At 37.4% G+C, this 20,802-nt stretch overlaps 1 protein-coding gene across 1 annotated transcript in view; it reads left to right on the top strand.

The window, feature by feature from the left end:
• The first annotated feature begins 266 nt into the window (after positions 1-266).
• The window catches only part of CTTNBP2 (cortactin binding protein 2), a 170,082-nt gene continuing 149,546 nt past the window's right edge, over positions 267-20,802 (top strand). The window contains exons 1-2 of the mRNA XM_042970583.1: positions 267-284; positions 5,914-5,964. Of these exons, the coding sequence (XP_042826517.1) occupies positions 5,950-5,964 (15 nt within the window). The 5' untranslated portion in view covers positions 267-284; positions 5,914-5,949. The remainder of the gene's footprint in view (positions 285-5,913; positions 5,965-20,802) is intronic.

Here is a 20,802-nt window from a genome sequence, read left to right as displayed (position 1 = left end):
TCTCCTACCTCTGATATTTCCTCATTGGAGATGCCCATATTTCTTGGCTTGCAAGGCTCTCTGTTTCATGTATATTGACCAGCTCTTTCAAACAGATTCCCTGTCACCAATGTATGGATTTTTCCTCTTTGACTTTTTTCTTATTACCTCAAGTGTTGCAGGATTATTGCTCATTAGCCATTTCATTTGTTCCAGTCTTGCTACTGTCACAGGAAGAGCTGACTGCTCTAATAATCAGAGCTCTTCATTCCTGGAATTTGCTGAGCCAAATGTCTATGCTGAGGGTGAGTGTGCTATTGGAGAAATGGGGCTCATGGGATGAAAGCCATTTGGTGCCATTTAGTGCCTTCTATTTTGATTTGCTTATTCATTCATTGATCCATTCAATCAATAATTATTGAGAATCTCCTACGTGTTGGACCAGGAGATAAATAGAAAACAGAATAGACACTATCCCTGCCATAATTAATGTAATAGCCCAGAGAAAGTGTTAGACATTGACAAGGAATGACAAACATGTTACGTCTACATAGGAGAAAAACAAGATTCCAGATGAACTTAGAACCTACTCAGTATTCCACAGTTGTTTAATGAGTGGCTACTATGTATGAAGAACGTTTTTTAGGTACTGAGGATTCAACAGTGAATAAGATTACCAGAGTGCCTGATCTGGTGGGATGTACAATCTCGGAGAAGAAAGAGAAACAGCAAATAAAAAAATAATATAATGTCAGTGAATGATAAATACTATGGAATGATAAATACTATGGATAAATACTACGATGAAGGAAATGGTGAGTGGGTAGTACTTGAAAGCCAGTCTGAGATTACATTGAAGTTTGCTTCCTACTTATGTAATGAGCTAACCTTATCAGCCTTCCTGGAAAGTAGCCTTTGGAGCAGGAGGGACATTAAGAGATGTCCCCAGATCTTCAGGTAGGCTTGCAATGCCGGTTTAGGATAGGTCTTCTGTGCAACCTGGAAAGACTATTGTTTCCCGTAATACTTTCTAGTAGCTTGTTGAGTCCTTTTCTGCCCACACAGTAATATATAATAAACAGTAATTCATCTTCTACAAAGAGCTATAGGAGAAATTTTCAAAAATCAACAGTTACCATATCGCTGACAGGAAAGCTAATTCTGAGGGTAAAAAGAATTAAATCTGTATATATCACGGTCTTAAATGAAATGCATAGTGTTGATTTATTGGCAACCTTCTAGCCTAGGCAAATTTTTCTCATGCCCATTTGAGGATAAGACTCAGTGTGTGGAGTCATTGGCAAGAGAGCACTATGATGAATGAGCAGTGGGTTTAAGGTTGGCCAAAGAATATATATTTAGTGAGCATCTACTATGTGAATGGCTGTAGGTTATAAAACTAGAAACTGGAGCCAGGAGGCCTTTGTTCTTATGGCTCTTCTCCACCTGGAACATACTTTTATGCCTAGTTCTATTTATGCTTCAAAATTCAAGACAGATATCATCTTACATATGCCCTTGTCAGAGCAATGCCTCCCCCACCAAAATAAGATTCATTACTCCCCCCTTGTTCCATTCTAGGCTTCTAAATACTGTATTTTTGCTCTTGTGATCATAATTATTTGATTTATATCTCCTTGAGAGGAAGACTGTGTCTTCTCTGTATCTACCATGACCTACCCAGTTTTTCCCAAAGTTCTCTAATGATAAGAGGCACTTGGTAAATTATCTGGATCATCTGGTCTCTCTCTGGAAATTCTGATCCAGTAATTCTGGGTTAGGGCCTAGGAATCTGTTGTTCTAGCAAGCATTCCAGGTGATTCTTATCATCAGGCAAGATTGAGAAATACTGGCCTAGCATGTAGTTAACACTAGGAAAATATAATTGAGTGAATTAAATAACTACCAATGAACAGAACTTTCTCTCTCCTTTAGATCAGATAATCGTTACATAAATACAGTATTCCAAAATGATTTGTCATTTGGTTCCTAATTTTGATGAAATTGGGAAAGGCGAATACCACGGATCGTTCCGACTCCTTAGACATGAGTGTAGTAAATGATGAACAAATAAATTGAAAGTTGCTGCTGGTAAGGAAGCTATTGATCAGTCATTTATTCACAACTTCATAATTAAGCAGTGCTTCTCAAATGATCTTGCCCCCCTGGGAATATTTGCCCATGCCTGGAGGTATTTGCTTGCCACAGCTGGATTGTTACTTCTAGCATCTAGAGGAGAGGACAGGGATGCTGCTAACCATCCGACAAAGCATGGCAAAACCCTGCTCAACAAATAATGATCTGTTCTCAAATATCAATTGTGTGGAGGTTGAGGAACCTGGCATTAAACTCACTTAAAAGCTTTGGGGAAAAAAAAAAAATCCTGTTGCCCAGGCCACTCCCCTAGACCAGTTACTGAATGTCTCAGGGTGGGAGCCAAGCATTAGCAGTTTTTCAGCTCTACATATGCAACCAAGGCTGAGAACCATTGAGAGCTTATAGGATGCCAGAAAGAGGAGTGGACTCAAAAACCTGGTTTTAAGCCCAAAGTTTATCACCCATTAGCTGGGAAATTAGGCATGGCACCTCCCAGTTTCTGTTTCTTCATCTGTAAAATAAGAATAACACCTACATCAGAGGGTTATTATAGGGATTAAAGAGATAATGCATGCGACAGTGCCCTGTAACTAAATCTACAAAAGTAAGGTATCATTATTGTTCCCTGTTTGGGCATCAGTCCAAGTGGCAGAATTGGGTAATTTACTTGCTTAATGCCACAAACATTCTTGCATGCAAATCCATGCTTGCCTTTTTGCCTAAAATGTTCTACATATGCAAAGAGTTGGAAAACTCATATGCTTAGATGAATTTTTTTAATATAATAAAGTCTCCTTTATTCTTTACTTGTCATATTTGATATGTTTGAATTCATATAAGGTGTTAATAAAGCAATTCCTATGATGTTTGAAAATAATACAGAGACCCCACATGTTTAAGGGGAATGAAGCTTACATTGCTTTGAAGCGTGGTTTAAGACTGATGAGTTAAGGCTAATGAGTTAAGGCTCTCTCGTATCATGTTACTTCCAAGTGCAGTGCATAGACCAGCAGCAGCCACATCAACTGGGTGATGGTTAGACATGCAGAATCTCAGGACCCATCTAGATGTCTTATATCAACATGAATATTTTAATAGCTCCTGGGTGATTTGTAGGCACATTAAGATTACAAAAGCATTACTCTAGAAAATCCTACGTGGGAAATTAGACAACTCCGTTCTCCCAAACATCAGGCATACAATAGTCCTCTGTGAACCCATGTCTATCTGGGTTTCTTGCATCTCATATGGATTCAGACTGCTGTCAACTGCATGCATAGGGACACTCTCCATCTGTCACTTCTCTTTTCCTTGCCACCTCTGGGTTTTTGGCAGCCATTCTATGTTAGTAGGTAGTGTTCTTTGAGTTTTCAGCGTAAGCGTAGGCAGAAGATAGTCAGTGTTTATTTCTGCCAACCAATCATTTGAAACCTGTTATTTCTTTGTTTTCATTATCCTGAAAAATAATTTACCTGGCAATAGAAGGGTTAATTCATGAGCTGCAAAACTGGTTTCTTTTGTGCTGAGAAAGCTAGCTGGTTCATCCTTCTTGCTGAGAGAGGCAGTTAATCAGTATATAAAGACCTGTGATTGATGTGGCATAACTTCAAAAGGTACTTGGTTTACTTCTCCATGCAAAAGCCTACTCCCTAAGAAGCAGGCCAAAAGCTTCTCCTGCTTTAGATTCTCAGTATCTTCTCAAGAACTTGTCCATGTTGGCGGGACAGCGTGTTCTCAGCTGACATTGGTACCCAACACTTAAGACTCACTTCAAATCATCTAGGAATTTCTTTCAGTAATTCCTATCTCACCTTTCTTTCAAAAGTGTCCCTACATTTGCGATGCCATGAGTTATTATAAATTATATGCATTCAAATCTCCACCTAGGACATTAAAACAATTTTCATGTTATTTGGTAGCCTGTGTGGAGAAGAATTTATTCTGATGTGAGAGAAAGGCCTGTATTTCACCTGAGAAAGCATATCTGAAAGTATTTAGTTCAGAAAGGAAAATACAAAGCCCTATAGGAGAGTGGGGAGAAAAATAAGATTTACTTTGTGAAGAATTAAGGGCTAAAAATGCAGACTAGAGCTTTTTAAAGGTCGGTTAGGGGGCCTGGAGAAGAGTTTAAAAAAAAAGTTCCAACCTCATGAGTTACTTAAGAACCCAAACCCCTGCTTAAATTCTTGGCTAATGCACATTTGTAGAAACAATCATAAGGTGACTACCTGTGCAATATACATGAATTAGAGTTCTTACAGTCTAGTAAGCAAAGTAATCAACCTCGAAATAGTAAAAAAAAAATAATTTTTATGTTGTAAAAACACATTGCATTTAAAAGTCACTCTCTTTCATTTTATTAATAATGTGAAATGTACCAATATGTATAAGATATAAGCTTAAAGTTATACTTGTGTTTGATTGAAGGGCCCAGTTGCATTATTGTAAAGTCACAACTCATGTAATAGTATTTAAAAATAAGTATTAATAAATCCTATTAGGTCCTTTGATACATAAGGAGTTAAATAGAAAGTGTTATCTTTTGAAGACACTTTTACCTAAAAGAGACTGTCTTTTGGAGAAGATAATGAAGAGAAGATCCTGCAGACAGGCTTGCCATCAAGAACTAAGTGTTCCATCGGGAGGACAACAATGAATGCATTTGACCTAAGTAGAACATAATTTGGTCTTTGAAAAACTGAGAGATTTTTATATATTTATGTGTGCATAACAATGTTTTCAGAGAAAGGAGGGATCATGGTGGCTGGAAGCTACCGGGTATGCTTAGTGAAAGAGATGGAATATAACGTTGGGCACTGGAAAAATAAGAAGTAGGGTTTGGCATAAGCAGAGATGGCGGGAGCATTTTACACAGGGGAAGAACATGTGTGAGAACACAGAGACAGGCAGGAGCTTAATGTGTATATGGTAGACCCCAACATGCTTTTCTTGGCACTTTTTCCCTGTCTGCCTCTACTTAGGTTTCAAAAAAACAAAATACTAGCCTCTTTTGTGGCTAAGGGAAGTCATGTGGCCATGAGACAGTTCTGGATAGTAAGTCACATGAATAGAACTCTGCTTGGGGTTCCAGGCAAAGTTTTTGTTTTCTTGATAAAAGGGACAACTATGGTTTACACTAACCTCTCCCCTTTCTGTTTTCTTTCTGCCTTGAATATTAAATATGATGGCTGGTGCTGCAGTAGCATCTTGTGACTATGAGGGAAAAGTCTAGAGAGTTCAAGAAATATAAGCCCCAAATTGTTGGATTGCTAAGTCGACACCAGTAGCCAATTTCTTATTGTTTGGGAGGAGAAAATTAATCTTTATTTGCTTAAGCCATTGTGGTCAATTTTTCGATCACTTATAGACAAAAGCAATTCTCTCTGATACCATATATGATGAAAAAGTGAAACTTTCTATGTGATTGACACAAAGAATGTTATGGAATGATAGAAAATATTTTCTTGGAGGGTCTGGTTAGATTATGGAGAGCAGAGAGACTGTTTGATACTGTGGGCATTGAGAAGCTATTAAATATTATCAAGGCAGAGAAAATGTAGAAGAGCTACTAATTGGAGATTTCACAAATATTGAAAGATTATTCTGATAATAATGTGCAAGATAATTTAAAAAGAAGCATTAGAAGCAACAGAGCCATGTGTTGAAGATGAATCCCAGATATGGTGAAAATTTAAAGTACTTTTCACTCCTCTCATTCAGAATTTGGGATAATTAGACAAGGTGTTGTGATTTCACAGGCTATGCGTGTGTGTTAGTTCAGGTGCAAAGTACCATAGACTGGGTGACTTAGCAATAACAGAAGTTTATTTCTCACAGGTCAAGAGCCTGGAAATCTGAGCTCAGGGAGCCAGCATGATCAGGTTCTTGGTGAGTGGCCTTTTCCTCATTTACAGATGGCTGTCTTTGCTCTGTGTCTTCATGGGACAGAAAGAGAGGAAAGTGAGTTAGCTAACTCTTTGGTCTTTTCTTTTAAGAGCACTAATACCATTCGTGAGGGCTCCACCCTCATGACCTAGTTACTTCCCCAAGGCCCCACCTCCTCATAGCTTCACAGTGGGATAAGGGTTTTAACACATGGATGGGAGTGGGGAAGGGCGAAGCAGAATATTCAGTCCATCACAGCATGGTGTAGGTGAAGTCAGTGCACTAAGGTAAAAGTTGCATATAATTAAAAACACCATGGAGAAACCTAGGATTCAAAGGATAAAACTTTTTGTGTTTATTTTTACATTTTTACTGTGGTCTTCCATTCCTTAGTGTAGTGCTCAGAAATGTTTTCCTATGAAGGGCCAGAGAGCAAAGGTTTTAACCTTTACAGACTGTACTGTCTCCACTGCAGCTACTCAATTCAGCTGTTGAGAGCAAAAGCAGCTGTAGACAGTACACAAATTAGAGATCATGACTATCTATGCTTCAGGAAAAGTCTATTTACAAAAACAGGTAGTAGGTTGGATTTAGGCTGCAACCTGGAGAAGGGCCAGAATGTAAATTAAGGGTGGAGTCCATATAGTTTAATTTGTATAACATAGATATACATGAAAATAAACTGTACTGTTTATAATGTAAATAGTTTTATGGATTTGCTATAATGGTTAGGGTCTTACTGATGAATAAAATAGTTCTATCTAGGATAAGTAACAAAAGGTCTTTCTTTTTTTTCTCTTATTGAGAGAGAGAGAGATAGTGCAAGTGAGCGAGGGTAGAGAGAGAGGGAGAATCCCATGAGGGGCAGAGAGAGAGAGAGAGAGAGAGAGAGAGAAAGAGGAGGAGGGCTCACCTGATGGAACTCAGGAACCATGAGATCATGATCTGCACTGAAGTCAGATGCTTAACTGACTGAGCCACTCAGGCACCCAGTACCAAAAGGTCTTAAATCTTAAAGAATCACTGAATTCACCTTTCACTTCTCAAAATCATTGTGTAATTTTTTTATGCAATCCAAGATTGTGATTTTCCTCATTAACATAGTTCCTTACCCCCAGGTAATGAATATCACACAACGTCACAAAACTGCATTCCTTTTAAAATATTTTCTAATTCTGGGTGCCTGGATGGCTCAGTTGGCTAAGCGTCCAACTCTTGATCTCGGCTCAGGTCATGATTTCAGGGTTTGTGAGATCAAGCCTGGGGCGAAGGGCTCTGCACTGACAATGGGGAGCCTGCTTGGGATTCTCTCCCCCCCCCAATAAATAAATAAACTTTTAAAAAATAGCAAAAGATTATTTTCTAATTCAAATTTTTAATTGTATTTTGTTTTTGTGATTTTCCCAGGTAATTTAAATATCAAATTTGTTCTTTCTTTCTTTTCTTTCCCTCTTCATTTTTTTTTTTTTTTTTTTTTTGTCAGCATAGGTTAAGGGATGCTGTGGTGATAAATTACTGGCCACATTTCACTGCTCCCAGCAGCTCTCTAAGGCACCTCACTTTTAGGTGGAGACTCAAGGATATACCTTGTGGCTATGCCATGTGGAGTTGTTGACTTCTAGATCCTTGGACAAGGGAAAAGAGATCACAGCTGTTCTCTATACTATGGCCTGGATGTTGTGTGTGTCAATTCTATTTATAGCCAAGTTATCAGAACTAGTAGTCACTTGACCCCAAACTACCTGGCAGGTTGAAAAATACCATCTTTCTGTATGATCAAATGGGACTTAGCACATAGCATTGCCTCTGACGCACATTTATTCTGTTGTATAAAAGGTCATAACAGAACCAGTTTGTAGTAACTTGGTTGAGGTTTAAAATTTATCTAGGCTAGGGGAGCCTGGGTGGCTCAGTCGGTTAAGCAGCTGACTTTGGCTCAGGTCATGATCTCGCGGTCCGTGAGTTTGAGCCCCGTGTCGGGCTCTGTGCTGACAGCTCAGAGCCTGGAGCCTGTTTCGGATTCTGTGTCTCCCTCTCTCTGACCCTCCCCCGTTCATGCTTTGTCTCTCTCTGTCTCAAAAATAAATAAACGTTAAAAAAAAAAATTTTTTTTTAAATAAAAAAAAATAAAATTTATCTAGGCTAAATATCCAACATAACATATAGTGACACATAGAGACATAATATAAGCCCTATGAAAGGTCAAGGTTATTGCCCAGTTTTGTTCCTCAGTTTAGGTAGCTACTGTACAATATCTTGAAGAATCACCAAAAGGGTTGGTTGAGAATTAGAGAACCTGCAGTGTAGAATGAGAATTCTATTCAGATGTTATGTCACTGGACCACCACAAAATGATATATATTCTAGTTCATTCCCTATAAGGATTTAAATAGTATCCTTAGCCAGGCATAGTTAAGAGAATACCCTTTGTTCTGGGTCATCTTTTGTTTTATCCCTCAATTTCATTAATCTGGTCGAGAGTCTCCCACCATTACTACACAGTTAGCATTGTGGTGCTTTTTCTTTAAATGAGAGGCTTTATATTGCTATTTGCTATTTGCTATTTACATATGAACTGTGTAAAGTTGGCTGCCTGCTTTGTATATGACTCCAGAAGTAACAGAATGTTACCATCATCTGTCTGGTCTCTAAAATCTGAGCTTTGGCACTCTGTAAATTTACCCTGGGTTTGCTCCCAAGGTTGAAGGTATATTTCGTTCCTTTAGGCACATGATTCTCACCAGGGAAGCCTGGATTTCTGGGTTTGTAGGTGGGAATTAGAATCTCTGAAGATATGGGCAGTGTGTGCAGTAAGAAAAAACATATTTAGCATAACAATGCAATTTTACATGTTGAAAAATAACTGTTTTAATGATTGAAGCTCCTACAAGTAAAATTCAACCACCTTCTTGGCTGCTGGGAATATGCAGGATTGGGAGGATACATTTCTGAATCAGCAGGGAATTGGATTTTTACAATTGGATTTTTATTAAAAAGCACATTGGGTTTAAATGTGGAGAATTTTTTTATGATGGGAAAAGCTAAAAATAGATCCTCCACTGTGCAGAAAAAAGAAACCGACAGCATGATTAGGAGATCTGAGGGCAAGCAGGTCAAAAGGTAAGAACTCAGAGCAGTGGGTAAAGGAATGACATTAGGAGACTGAAAATATCTCTAGGAAATCCTTAGGAATATAAAAAAGGGTCCTGGATACACCTGGTAGTATGGGATGAGAGCTCGCATTATTTAATTTGGATATTAAAGGAAGATGGATAAAGTTGTGATCACTAGATTTGTTTGAAGCGTAACATGTGACCTTTGCATGGCTAAAATCACAAGCCCATATGGACTTTGGTTTCTTCTCTTCAAAAATTCTGTCATTTTCTGAGATTTTCCCCTGCAAACACTCACGCATAAAATCAGACAATTAGCCAACAGTCAATGACCAAATATTTATCAATCCCATATAACGATCAAAACATTACAAGCCAAAGTCCTATAGGTGTTGCAAAACAGGATATAAGTTTTCCTGTCTGCAAGGAACTTACAGTCTATTTGGGAAAACAAGATATAATTGTAAATAACGCAAAAAGTACATAATTTTCTATTCGAACAAGGATAAGCAAAATATTGGCTTCTTGTGGGACAAATCTGGCCCAACATCTATAGCAATTCTCACACTGCATAGGACAGAGTTGAGTGATTGCTACAATGCATGCCCACAAACCTAAAATATTAGCCACCCTGCACTTTATAGAAAAAGTTTGCCAACACTTGTATTAGAATAATAAATGTCACGTTGCAAAATGGGATAGATTCCAAGCAGATAACAGAGAGGACAGAGCTACTGGACTTAAGAAGCCCAGACTGGGAAAGCTTCAAGGGGTCCCAGCAGCCCAATGTATTGAGACAAAGAGGAGGGCAAGGAAACTCCAGTTTCCACAGAAAAAAGGTGAAGAATGAAGGATTCTTATGATTAGTAAGAAAATGCTAAATGTAACTGCATACTGTTTTTATTATATTTTTTCTTAACATTTCTTCTATGCTGACCCTCAAAATAATTAATTTGGGGAAAATCGAATCCTTTTAAATGTTCTTCAGTGTTATTATAAAATCAACACTGATTAAAAATTCACTACCCTCTCTTGAGAAGCAGGAAATATTGCTGCATAGATACATTTATTTATTTATTTATTTATTTATTTATTTATTTATTTATTTATATACCTTATTTATTTATTTTTAGAGTGGGAGAGAGAGAGAGAGCAGGGGATTGGGCAGAGAGAGAGAATCCCAAGCAGACTCTGCACTGACACGGTGGAGCCCAACGTGGGGATTGAATTGACAAATTAGGAGATCATGACCAGAGCAGAAATTGAGTCCCACACTGACCGACTGAACCACCCAGATGCCCCACTGCATAGATGCTTTTAATAAATGAAAATTTGTGATTCACTCTAAAGATAGAGGAGTACATAAATGAATTTCAAGGGAAATTTCCACAAGAAAATGTCGAAATAAAACATCAATATTTATTGTATTTTGATTGAGAGATTTCTATTACCACCTGTCCTTAATTCATAGATGTATTTTATTAACCGCTGCCATTTTGACAAATGAAAATACCTGAAGATAAATGGTAATTGATACATACTCAGGACCTAATTATTTTCCATTGTGTTGAATTATTTTGACCCCTTCACACCTTTCTCAGTGCCTCTGAGTCCTTTGGATGCTGTGGGGTCATACTCTCACTCAGATCTGCTTTTCCCAGAAAATGCCCCATGTTCCACATTCTTCCTTGCTCTTATCTTCTCCCCCAATTTGAAATTATTTTCTTAGTATCTTGTATCTTGGGAGGTCTTACTAGCTACTTAAAGACAATTAGATGAAAATGAGTTAATACGGCTTTTAGTAAACATCTGCTGGTGTTATGATACAGCACTAGGATAATGAAGAATTCATTCACTCCTAAAACTTCCTTGGTAATGTGCTAGGCTCACAGGACACAAAGATGGATATTTGCTTTTGAGTAGTTTGCTGTCTTCAGCAATGTGTGCCAAAAGGTGGTCCCTGAGTGATCTCCAGATGAATCTCCTGGGCTGCTGATTAAAATATGCAGCTGTTTAGCCTCAAAAAGGGCTTATTCAGTAGAGACACCTGTGGAGGCCACTCAGCATGCATATTTTTAGCTTGCTTCCATTTTTCTGTACTTTAAGGCCAGAAGGAGATGATTCTTGGATTCAGGGCATCAATCAACCAGAACCCTGCAGCCATAGCCAGTTTTGCCTTGCAGATATGTTTTTAAAATTGGAAAATTTCACATAAACATTTGGTTTTTCCATCTCCTGAAAAATGAGAAGCTCTGACATTGCTGGGTTTGTGTTTCTTGACTCAGTTCAAGGAGAAATTCCCCTTTAGTTGGACAGAGCCTGTGCCTTCCTGTTGGCTCAAGTCCCCATCATTCTCCATTGTCTGAAACCCATGTCCACCCTTATTCAGATATCCTTCATACCTGGCTCTTTGTAATCATTTGATTTAATGGCCTGTGATCTGGATTCCAATGGATAATTACATACTCAAAAAAAGTGGTTTTTTTGTTAATGTTAGCCCAGTATATATGTGTTCCAGGTAATGTTAGGCTAGAGCTTAATTCTATGCATACCTTCTGAAAGGCCTTAGGAAGCGGGAGTTTTAGGTTCTAGAGCAAGAGAGTGGGCAAGATATTTGGGACAGGTGTCCCCTTTGTCATCTGGCCAGCACAGGTTTAGTTTAGGCTGTTGAACATAGGTAGCAGGAAATAGAATTAAAGTCACCTTGTTTCTTTCTAAATCTAGCATTTCTATAGCAATTGTCACCATGGTATCTTGATGTATTCTGACAGGGGAAATTTCACTTATTAAAAAATGTGGTAATAAGGGAAAGAGAAACTCCTTCCATGCTTTAGCCCCAGAGACACTTCCTTAAAGAAGAGCTCAGAAATGTGTATATACAGGCCAGGAGTTCCACCATGGTCTGACCCAGCCAAGGGTAGGTGGAATTTCTTAATGATAATGCAGCAGATGTCCAGCTGAAAGAGCCTTGAACCTGAAGGCTGGAAGATACCTCTAAGTCATAACACTCCTGGTGTAGCTCTTTTCAGCATCCTGGTACTTGTGCATGTTAATCTCATTCAGTCCTCACAACAATCCTGTGAAGTAACTATTGAAATGCTCATTCCCAGTTTATAGTGATGAGAAACAGTCACTGAAGATCCGTCACTTGCTTCAGCTCTAACAAGTCTTCTAGTACCAATGTCCTTCATTTTAAATTACAACCAGTGTTTTAAATTCTTATTCAGCCTTCACAGCTTTTGCCATTTACCTAGACCACTGGAGAAGTGGAGCCCCCTGGAGTTTTGTGGTATGGGCAGTTCTGAGCTCTGGCACATTGACAGAAAAGGTTTGCATACGGGGTACACTGCAGGCATAAATAAGACAAGCTTTGTGCAATTCCTGGTGGGCTGGCTATAAATCCTCTTTTTGCCAAACTCATTAAAGCACATTCAGAATCAAGTGAATGAGATGATATAATGACCTTGAATCTGATCTCATTCTCAGTATCCTGCCCCTCCCTTAAAAAAAAAAAAAAAGAAAGAAAAAGAAAAAACTTTTTTTTTTTTTTTTATTGGAACATTTGCACTGAAAAGCACCAAGGCACACTGCACTGGTTCAAGTCTGTCCATGACTTCTTACACTAGAGATGTGAGCTAACTCCAGAGATGACCTGGCTGAAATAAAGTCACTTGTGGGAGAGCACGGGAAGAATGAGTTCATTCAGAATAGATGCTATATTAGTTTTCTAGGGCTACCAGAACAAAGTACCATAGACTGGGTGGCTTTATTTATTTATTTAAAAAAATTTTTAATGTTTATTTATTTTTGAGAGACAGAGAGACAGAGCATGAGCAGGGGAGGGGCAGAGAGAAAGGGAAACACAGAATCTGAAGCAGGCTCCAAGGCTCTGAGCTGGCAGCATAGAGCCCAACGCAGGGATTGAACTCATGAGCTGTGAGATCGTGACTTGAGCTGAAGTCCAATGCTGGACGCTTAACCGATCGAGCCACCCAGGTGCCCATATCTTCTTACTGTTTTGGAGGCTGGAAGTTCAAGACCAAGTTGGCAGCAGTGCTGGTTTCTCCTGAGGCCTCTCTCCTTGGTTTGCAGATGTCCATCTTCTCTTACAGATGGTTTTCCCCGTGTGTGTCTGTGTCCTAATCTCTTTTATAAGGAAACCAGGCACATTGGATTAGACACCCCCCCTTCCGCCCCAATAACCTCATTTTACCTTAATTACTTCTGTAAAGATTCTATCTCCAAATACAGTCACATTCTGAGGTACTAGGGGTTAGGACTTCAACATGTGAATTTTGAGGGGGATATAATTTAGCTCATAACAGATGCTTATGTCAACCTTTTTCAAAGGATTTATGAATTGTTAGTATGCATGTTGATGGTGGATGGCAAGATACTTGCACCACTAGGTCTTAGACATATTTTTAAGTCTAAGTTTCCTCCACTGTTTTGATTAAAATAAATAAATACATAAAATCTTACTGGAATCACATAAACTACATTGTTTTGCCTTAGGGATCATGAAGTTAAAACTCTATGGAAAACAAGAAAGTAATGTAATTATGGGAAACAAGGAAGTAAAGTAAAATAAAACAGGGCAGTGGAGATTTTAGACAGCTGGAGAGCACAAGCCCTAGTCTCAAAGGGACTCAGTGTGAGCACAAGTGGTTTCAGATACTCTGAATTTTTGAGAAGTTGAAAGGCTGAATTTTTATATGAAATTCCTCAATTTTAAAATGTGGGCAATTATTCCCTTAAAAAAAATAACATTGTATGAGTCAAACAAAATGTGTCTGCTCATTGGAATTAGCCCATTGGCTTGGATTAGGCTGAATTTAGATCTAATGGCCTGGACAAGTTCTACCTAATCCCTAGTGATAGTTTTGGACCAACACTATGTAGTATTTAATTAAAACATGGCCTTATTGAGTAAAAAGAGGTATGCTTGAAATGTAGCAATAATCAATTTGGCCAGAACCGTCTTGTAGGATCCATCCCACATTTTTCTCTTATGACTTTTGCAAGCACTTATGGAGAGTTTTTACTATTTAATCTAAAATCTTGGAATGCTTGGTTTAAAATTTTCAACATTATACAAAATAGCCTGGTTAGGACTGTTGCATAGCTGTAGGATCATTTTTTAAATTCATAAAATATTTCTTCAATGTCATGTATATATGGGTGACTGTTTATTCTTTAATAAGTGTATGCGGAGCATGAAAATAGTAATGAGTCAAAATTTGCTAGGGGTTTAGTGGGGGCCACTGTTCCAAGTGCTTTAAATGAATCAATCAATTTCATACTCCCAACAACCCTGTAGAGGCAGGAGTCATTATGATGGCTCTTAACTGATGAAGTCACCGAGAACAGCACTTGCCCAAGGTCACACAGCTAGAAAGAGGCTCTTAATTATGGAACCCTGCACTTAACAACTGCACTACAGTATGTGTTCTGAGTTGTTTTATTTGATTTGATTTTATTTGGCAGATAGGAGGGAGTACCATTTGAGATCTTTAACCTCGGTCCTCAGCATACCCTACTTAGCCTAATACATCTATATTTCCATCCTTCTCCACCTCCTATATATATATATATATATATATATATATATATATATATATATATATATATTTATATGCACATTTATATATTTATGCACATATATAAAAATATGTATAATATATATAATATATAATATATGTAATATATATGCACATATATATTTTATATGCACATAAATATATATTTTTATATGCACATTTTATATAAATATATCTTATATATTTATATATATATTACTCACTAAATGTCTCAATTGGGCAGAAATTTTTATTTTAACAAGTATGAACTCTCCTTAAAATCTATAGAGTGAACTTCTTAAATGATGGGGTTCACGAGTAGAATTCCATGGGAAGTACATGAAAAATTTTTAAAAAATTATATTTTCATGTTTGTTCACTTCTCACTGATAGTTAACATTTACTTCAATTATGAATCTAGGCAACGGACCATAGTAGATCTGGCAGTACCTATGACTTTGTCACAGTAGCCATTACAGATATTTTTAAGTCTCAATACAATTGTTACCGAGATCTCAAAATATCATTTACATTCATGGAAACTTCAAAATTACCTTAATTATGGGCCCACTACTATATCATCTTATTTCCTTATGGAAGAGAGAAGCATGTCTATTCCTCCGTTATAAATTTTTCTTTTTTTATATGCAGAATTTTGATCACTGGGTTTGAATATAACTCATTTTCTTTATGATGCCATGTTTTGTTTTATGCATTTACATTTTTTTCTGAGAAGAAATCTGTAAGTTTCACCATAATGCCAAAGGGGCCAATGTAGCTAATCAGTAGTATTTACTCTATCCGTCTATTCACCTATCTACCCACTCATCAGTTACACGGAATTAATTTGACTAAATATTTATTGACTGCTTGTCATGTACTGAGTTCAGTGTTAACACTGCAGCCTTGGAGTTAATGTTCTTCTATGCCCACCAATCTTCATTTGACCTTGAAGTCCAGAAAATCTGCCAAAGTTTCCCAGAATGTACCAGAATCACATTTGAGATGTGTTTGTTCTTTGAAAGACATCCATTTAACCACCAGTCCCTTAACTAAGGAAAACCTAGGGCCATCCTCACTCTATTCTTCCTCTTTTCCTCTTTTCAATCTCTCATTTTTCTTTTATTTTCTGAAAGCCATCAGGCACACTACTCCCTAGAATAGAAGGCACATTGCTACATTTTTAAGACTGATAATAGAATTTATACATCATGGTATTATATTCTACTGCTGCAATGTCATCCTTTATTGCCAACATGGTTTTTCATGTCTGTTTCTGGATGACTTAGCAGATCGGTGCCTGGATTCTGTTTGTCAATGGCAACTGGAGAGTCTCAGCTGGGTTCCCCCCAACCCCAGGATAAGAAAATAAATAACACGGTCCTGGATACAATCCAATTAGGCAAGGGAACATTAGGAAGTTTTGTTAGTTATAAACACTCCTTCTAAAAGTAAGTACATGTGGTTTTCAGTTCCAGTCATGACAGAGTGCTTAGTATTAGGTCAACCCTCCTATTAAAAACAACAAAAAGAAGTGAAACACCATATATATGAAATGACTGGTAGAAGGTGTTGGCAGGTCACACATGCAGGCAGGACTTGAGGGGCTATGACTTTTGAGAGGAGGACTGGGATGGGGGTAGGGGCCAGTTGGGGAAAAATGAGTTTTACTGGGCTAAGGAGACAAAGGTCAGTATTTGAAGGTTGCCAAAGTATGTGGGACTTGAAGGAAAAAGTCCCAGAGAGGAAGAAACTTAAGAGAAAGAGTCCAAAAAATCTGTACATGATTTCCTCTCAAATTTTAGGCTAAATTCTAAGCTGAGCATGTACAGGATGAGGTTCCAAGAGAGCCAACACAAAACAGCATGTGGGAGGCCAAGGAGCTGAGCAAAGATTTCATAAACAGGACACAAAACACTAACCACACTAGAAAAAGATCGATCAATTGGATTAAATAAAAAAGTCAGAACTTATGTGCTGATATACAAGCTCATGAAAATACTCTCCTGTTAGAGGTTTTATTGCTTTTGCCTTTCACATTTGAATCTGTGACTCCATTTTTGTGTGTTTCTCTAGCTCTCAAAATGATTTTTTTATAGGAAATAGAGCTATATAATGTGGTATTTGTAAGCAGGGTGCCTTTATCCACTACTCAAGCTCAGAGGGTCAGGAGAAGCTTCCAGTCAAATTCTCCCTTGCTCCTTCCTCAAATCTTAAATTCTGGGAATGGGAGTTCACCACCACCATTCCAGTTGGTATCTGTGGCCACATAGGGTGGGGTTGAGGGCTGATCCAAGCAGAGTATGTCAAGCAAAGTTGTCTCATGACCAAATGGCATCATCCCTTTTGGATGGTCAATAGTCAGGAGGTGGAGACTGAAACTGACAAAGTAAGGTCCTTAGCAGATCTGAAGGAAGCAAAAAGTAGCAGTAAGACATTTTCCAACTGAATTTATTCTTAACAAAGATGTTAATGCTGCAAGGGCTAAATCATGAACATTAAAAGATGGTGTAATGATAAAGGGATGTTGATTCTGAGTAATGGTCAGTATGTGGTTATTTCTGTTTCTCCATAAGGAAAGAATACTATATTGCTAGCATAAAAGTACTTCAGTGGTTGAATATTTCTTTTACTGCCAGAATAAAACATTCTAGACTACTTACATGTTGATATGTCAGAAGTATTTTTCTTTATTCTGTAAGTGACTTCACGTTCCCTATGAAGAAAATAGTAACACTAATGCTTTTTTTCTTTCAGTTCTTGAATCATATATATAATTAAGCCTCCAAGTCTAGCCATGACATTGTTCTATAAATATTATGAATTAAATTTTATTTTATATTCATTGGTTAGTTGAAGAACTTCTGGTATTTATATTTATGTTATTATTATTATTTCTTTTCAAACAATGGCATCACATTTTCAGGCAATTTTAAATGAGCTAAATTGATTTTAATCAAAAAAATGTCTTGGTGGACAAACAAACTGTTGTCATCAAGTGAGATTTTGGGCAATGTAAGATGGAATTTATGTCTCAAAAATTCCAAAGGTATTTGAAACTCCATTAACTTATTGTACAGCTAATTAATTATGATTTCCTGGAAAATGTTGATGTATTTTGGGCTATTTCACATTTTTACATGGGAGAACTATATAACATATTCATGGCTTTTCTATATTTTTTATCATAAGTAAATATCACTGAATCAATCATAAATATCATCTACATATTTATTAAAATTTAAGGGCATTAATCTTTAGTTCTTAGTAATTCTTCAAACACTGCATTTCCTTTTGAATTGAACAATATATACCCCATGAAAAGAAAATGTCTAGCTCTATACTCCTAATCAGATGAGAAAAGGGTCTGATCTCACAACTTATTTATATAGTTTTTAAACTTTCTAAGAAAAATAAAGCTTGTTATAATTGATGCCTAATGGTATAAACACCCCATGCGTTATGGTTGCCTAGTAACTACATACTGCAGGCTTGTGGGGTTGCTAATGAGGCTGAATAAACGGAAATATTCAGATCCATTTCCAATTCAGGTGGATGAGGGGCAGCAGTGGTCCAGATTTCTTTGTTAAAATTGTTTTTCCATAATGGTTTTGCACTAAAACACCTTTTGCCCTAGAATTTACTCTAGTTAATGACTTCTGCAGATAAGAGATCAAACCAACAAGTAATGGCTTAAGATTTTAAAAACATTCAATGGAACTGAATCAACATTGATTCATTGTTCTCCGGGAGCCCCAGTTTCTGTTCTGAGTGACAGGACGGGGGAATAATGTTCTTACTTTACCTTTAACTCTTTAATAAAATCTTTTTGGACATCACTTTAGCGCTGAATGACCAAATGCAATTTCCAGCTAGAGGTGGTGTTAAAAGGGGCTGGAAATGATTATAATGATATATTTAGGTTGGCTTTGGCTTGTATCCTACCTAGCAGATTTAATTTCCTAATTACGTTTCGCTTTAGCTTAGGTAAAATTAGCTTGCATTCCCTTGGCACACACCAACTGCAGTTGGTGAAGGAGGCCTTCCAAAACCATAGGTTGTTGACAAGAGTGGCTAACTAGATTAGGATTAAATTTACTGAGTAAAATCCACAAAGAGCCTAAGCACATGTAGATAATGACAAGTTGACTATGAGGGAATGTAGTCAGGTCATGTGAAAATGCATTTCTGGCAATGCCTTAGTTTCAAAACCATGTGATAGATACAGGACCCTCAAGCTCATCTTGCCCTCTTTTGTTAGAGTTCAGAGTGTCAAGGCCTGGGGCTTTGTAGGTGGGTCACCAAGGTGTAGACAGGGATAAACATAAACATGGTCTAGAATATTTAAATTGTATAATGATAGCCTTGTGGATACAGTCAGCAATGGTTTGCTACTCAGTAATTTTGTCATTTGGCAATACTAAGACATGGTAACATATGGTTTGCTCTTTGGAGTTCACATAAATGTTGTCATTTAGCTGAAATAAAGAATTCTCTTGCTCTATCAAGGCAACTGTTTTAGGATATGTGTATGTTCCTTTATCTTTTCACATGGAAGGAAGAATCCCTTTGCATCATTATATATAACTCTCTGAGTTTTTGGTTTAGTGGGTTGGAGGATGTGGTTGGTGAGGCAAGGCCATGGTTTAATCAGAACACCACTTGGCTCCCCCGCCCCCCCCCCCCCGCCCCCCCAGTCTGCACTCCTAGCTGGAGGACGCATTTCATTGGTCTTAAAACAGAATCTCGGAGTATGGCTCAGCACAAGCACCTTCGTTCCAGGGTTCAGAAAATAATTTGTTTTAATCTGACAATAAATTCATTTGTCAGTGGGTCAAATTTTAAGTTCATAAAATTTTAAGTTCAGGCACATCATTATGTTCAAAGGAGAAGACAATGAAACTAATAGTGTTCTGTTTGCAGTGTATTCAGTATATCTCCTTCCGTTTTAATGCTGAAAGAAATTTACCAATTAAAAAATCATGATTTGTTTTTGTTTAGGGATTTCTTTTCTTCCTGCTTATACTTCTGTATCTTTTCCTTTCCCTTGCCTTTCAGAAATTTTCACTCTAGCCCCGGGATGTCTTTTTTTTTTTTTTTTTTAAGCTATTTAATGAAGCTTGAAAAGATTTAATTTCTGGAGCCATCAGGTCACTACTCTTTCAGATCTATTCGATCTGACTCTAGTAGAGCCTGTCTTTGTGCAAAGAAAGTCTTTCAGAAAGAGTTAATTTGCAGTCTCAATAGAGGTTAATTCTCAGGAGAGAATTTAAACCAGCAAGTGTCTTCCTGGTAGAGAAGCAGCCCTGGGCCAGGCCACTGGTGAGGGAATTAACTCCTAATGTGCTAGTTACCTCTGTGCAGTAGGGTGGGATATTCTGTCAATCCTTGGCAGTAGGCAGTGGCAGCTTTAAGGTAGGGACAAAACACTGTTTATTTTTCTTCCTAGGTCTTGGATTTTGGTCCTTAGAAAATGTGCTGTTGTGTGATTTTTTTTTTTTTCAACTGTTTATTTCTTATTTTACAAAAAAAAAAAAAAAAAAAAGAGGGGGTAGGTGAGAGGGAAGAAATTAGGGTTTGAATCTTTTGTGATGATTCTGCTTCAGTTGTACTTAGACTCATAGAAGCTATTTCTTCCCAATAATGATTTTTTTTAATTGAGCTGCATGTATAAAATAAATGAGAGTTGCTTCTCAGAGATATTGTCATGTCACATTCCTAGTTCTTAACACCTAAGTGAAGTTTATTATTTTATTTTTTTCCCCCTATAAGGGAGCCAGTTAATTTCTCTGGTAGTAATTGAACATCACTACCAAGTGTCAGTGTCAAGAAGATTCATTGTCTTTTGATGTGTGAAAATGCATTTTGAAAAGAAGGAATGTTTTAGGTTCAAACTTCAAGTTTCAACTATCAGTTCAGCATTGAAGTTTTACTGTCAAATGCTTTCCTTTCATCGTATAGGGAGTCTATTTATTCTAATATTGAACAATTTCAGAGAGAATATTTGATAAAAGATAGTGGTATAACAAACAGGGATGGAAATCAGGGGACTCAGAGAGGGAGTAGCTATCAGAGTAAAGTCAAAGACAATAAATAAATGATCACCTCTGCTTACAGGATAACCTTGAGGTGATTTCTAAGACTGTGAC

Source organism: Panthera tigris, chromosome A2 (genome assembly GCF_018350195.1).
Source record: "Panthera tigris isolate Pti1 chromosome A2, P.tigris_Pti1_mat1.1, whole genome shotgun sequence".
Taxonomy (NCBI): Eukaryota; Metazoa; Chordata; class Mammalia; order Carnivora; family Felidae; genus Panthera; species Panthera tigris.
The sequence above is the reverse complement of the archived record's forward strand: the minus strand, read 5'-3'. Positions and strand labels throughout refer to the sequence as shown.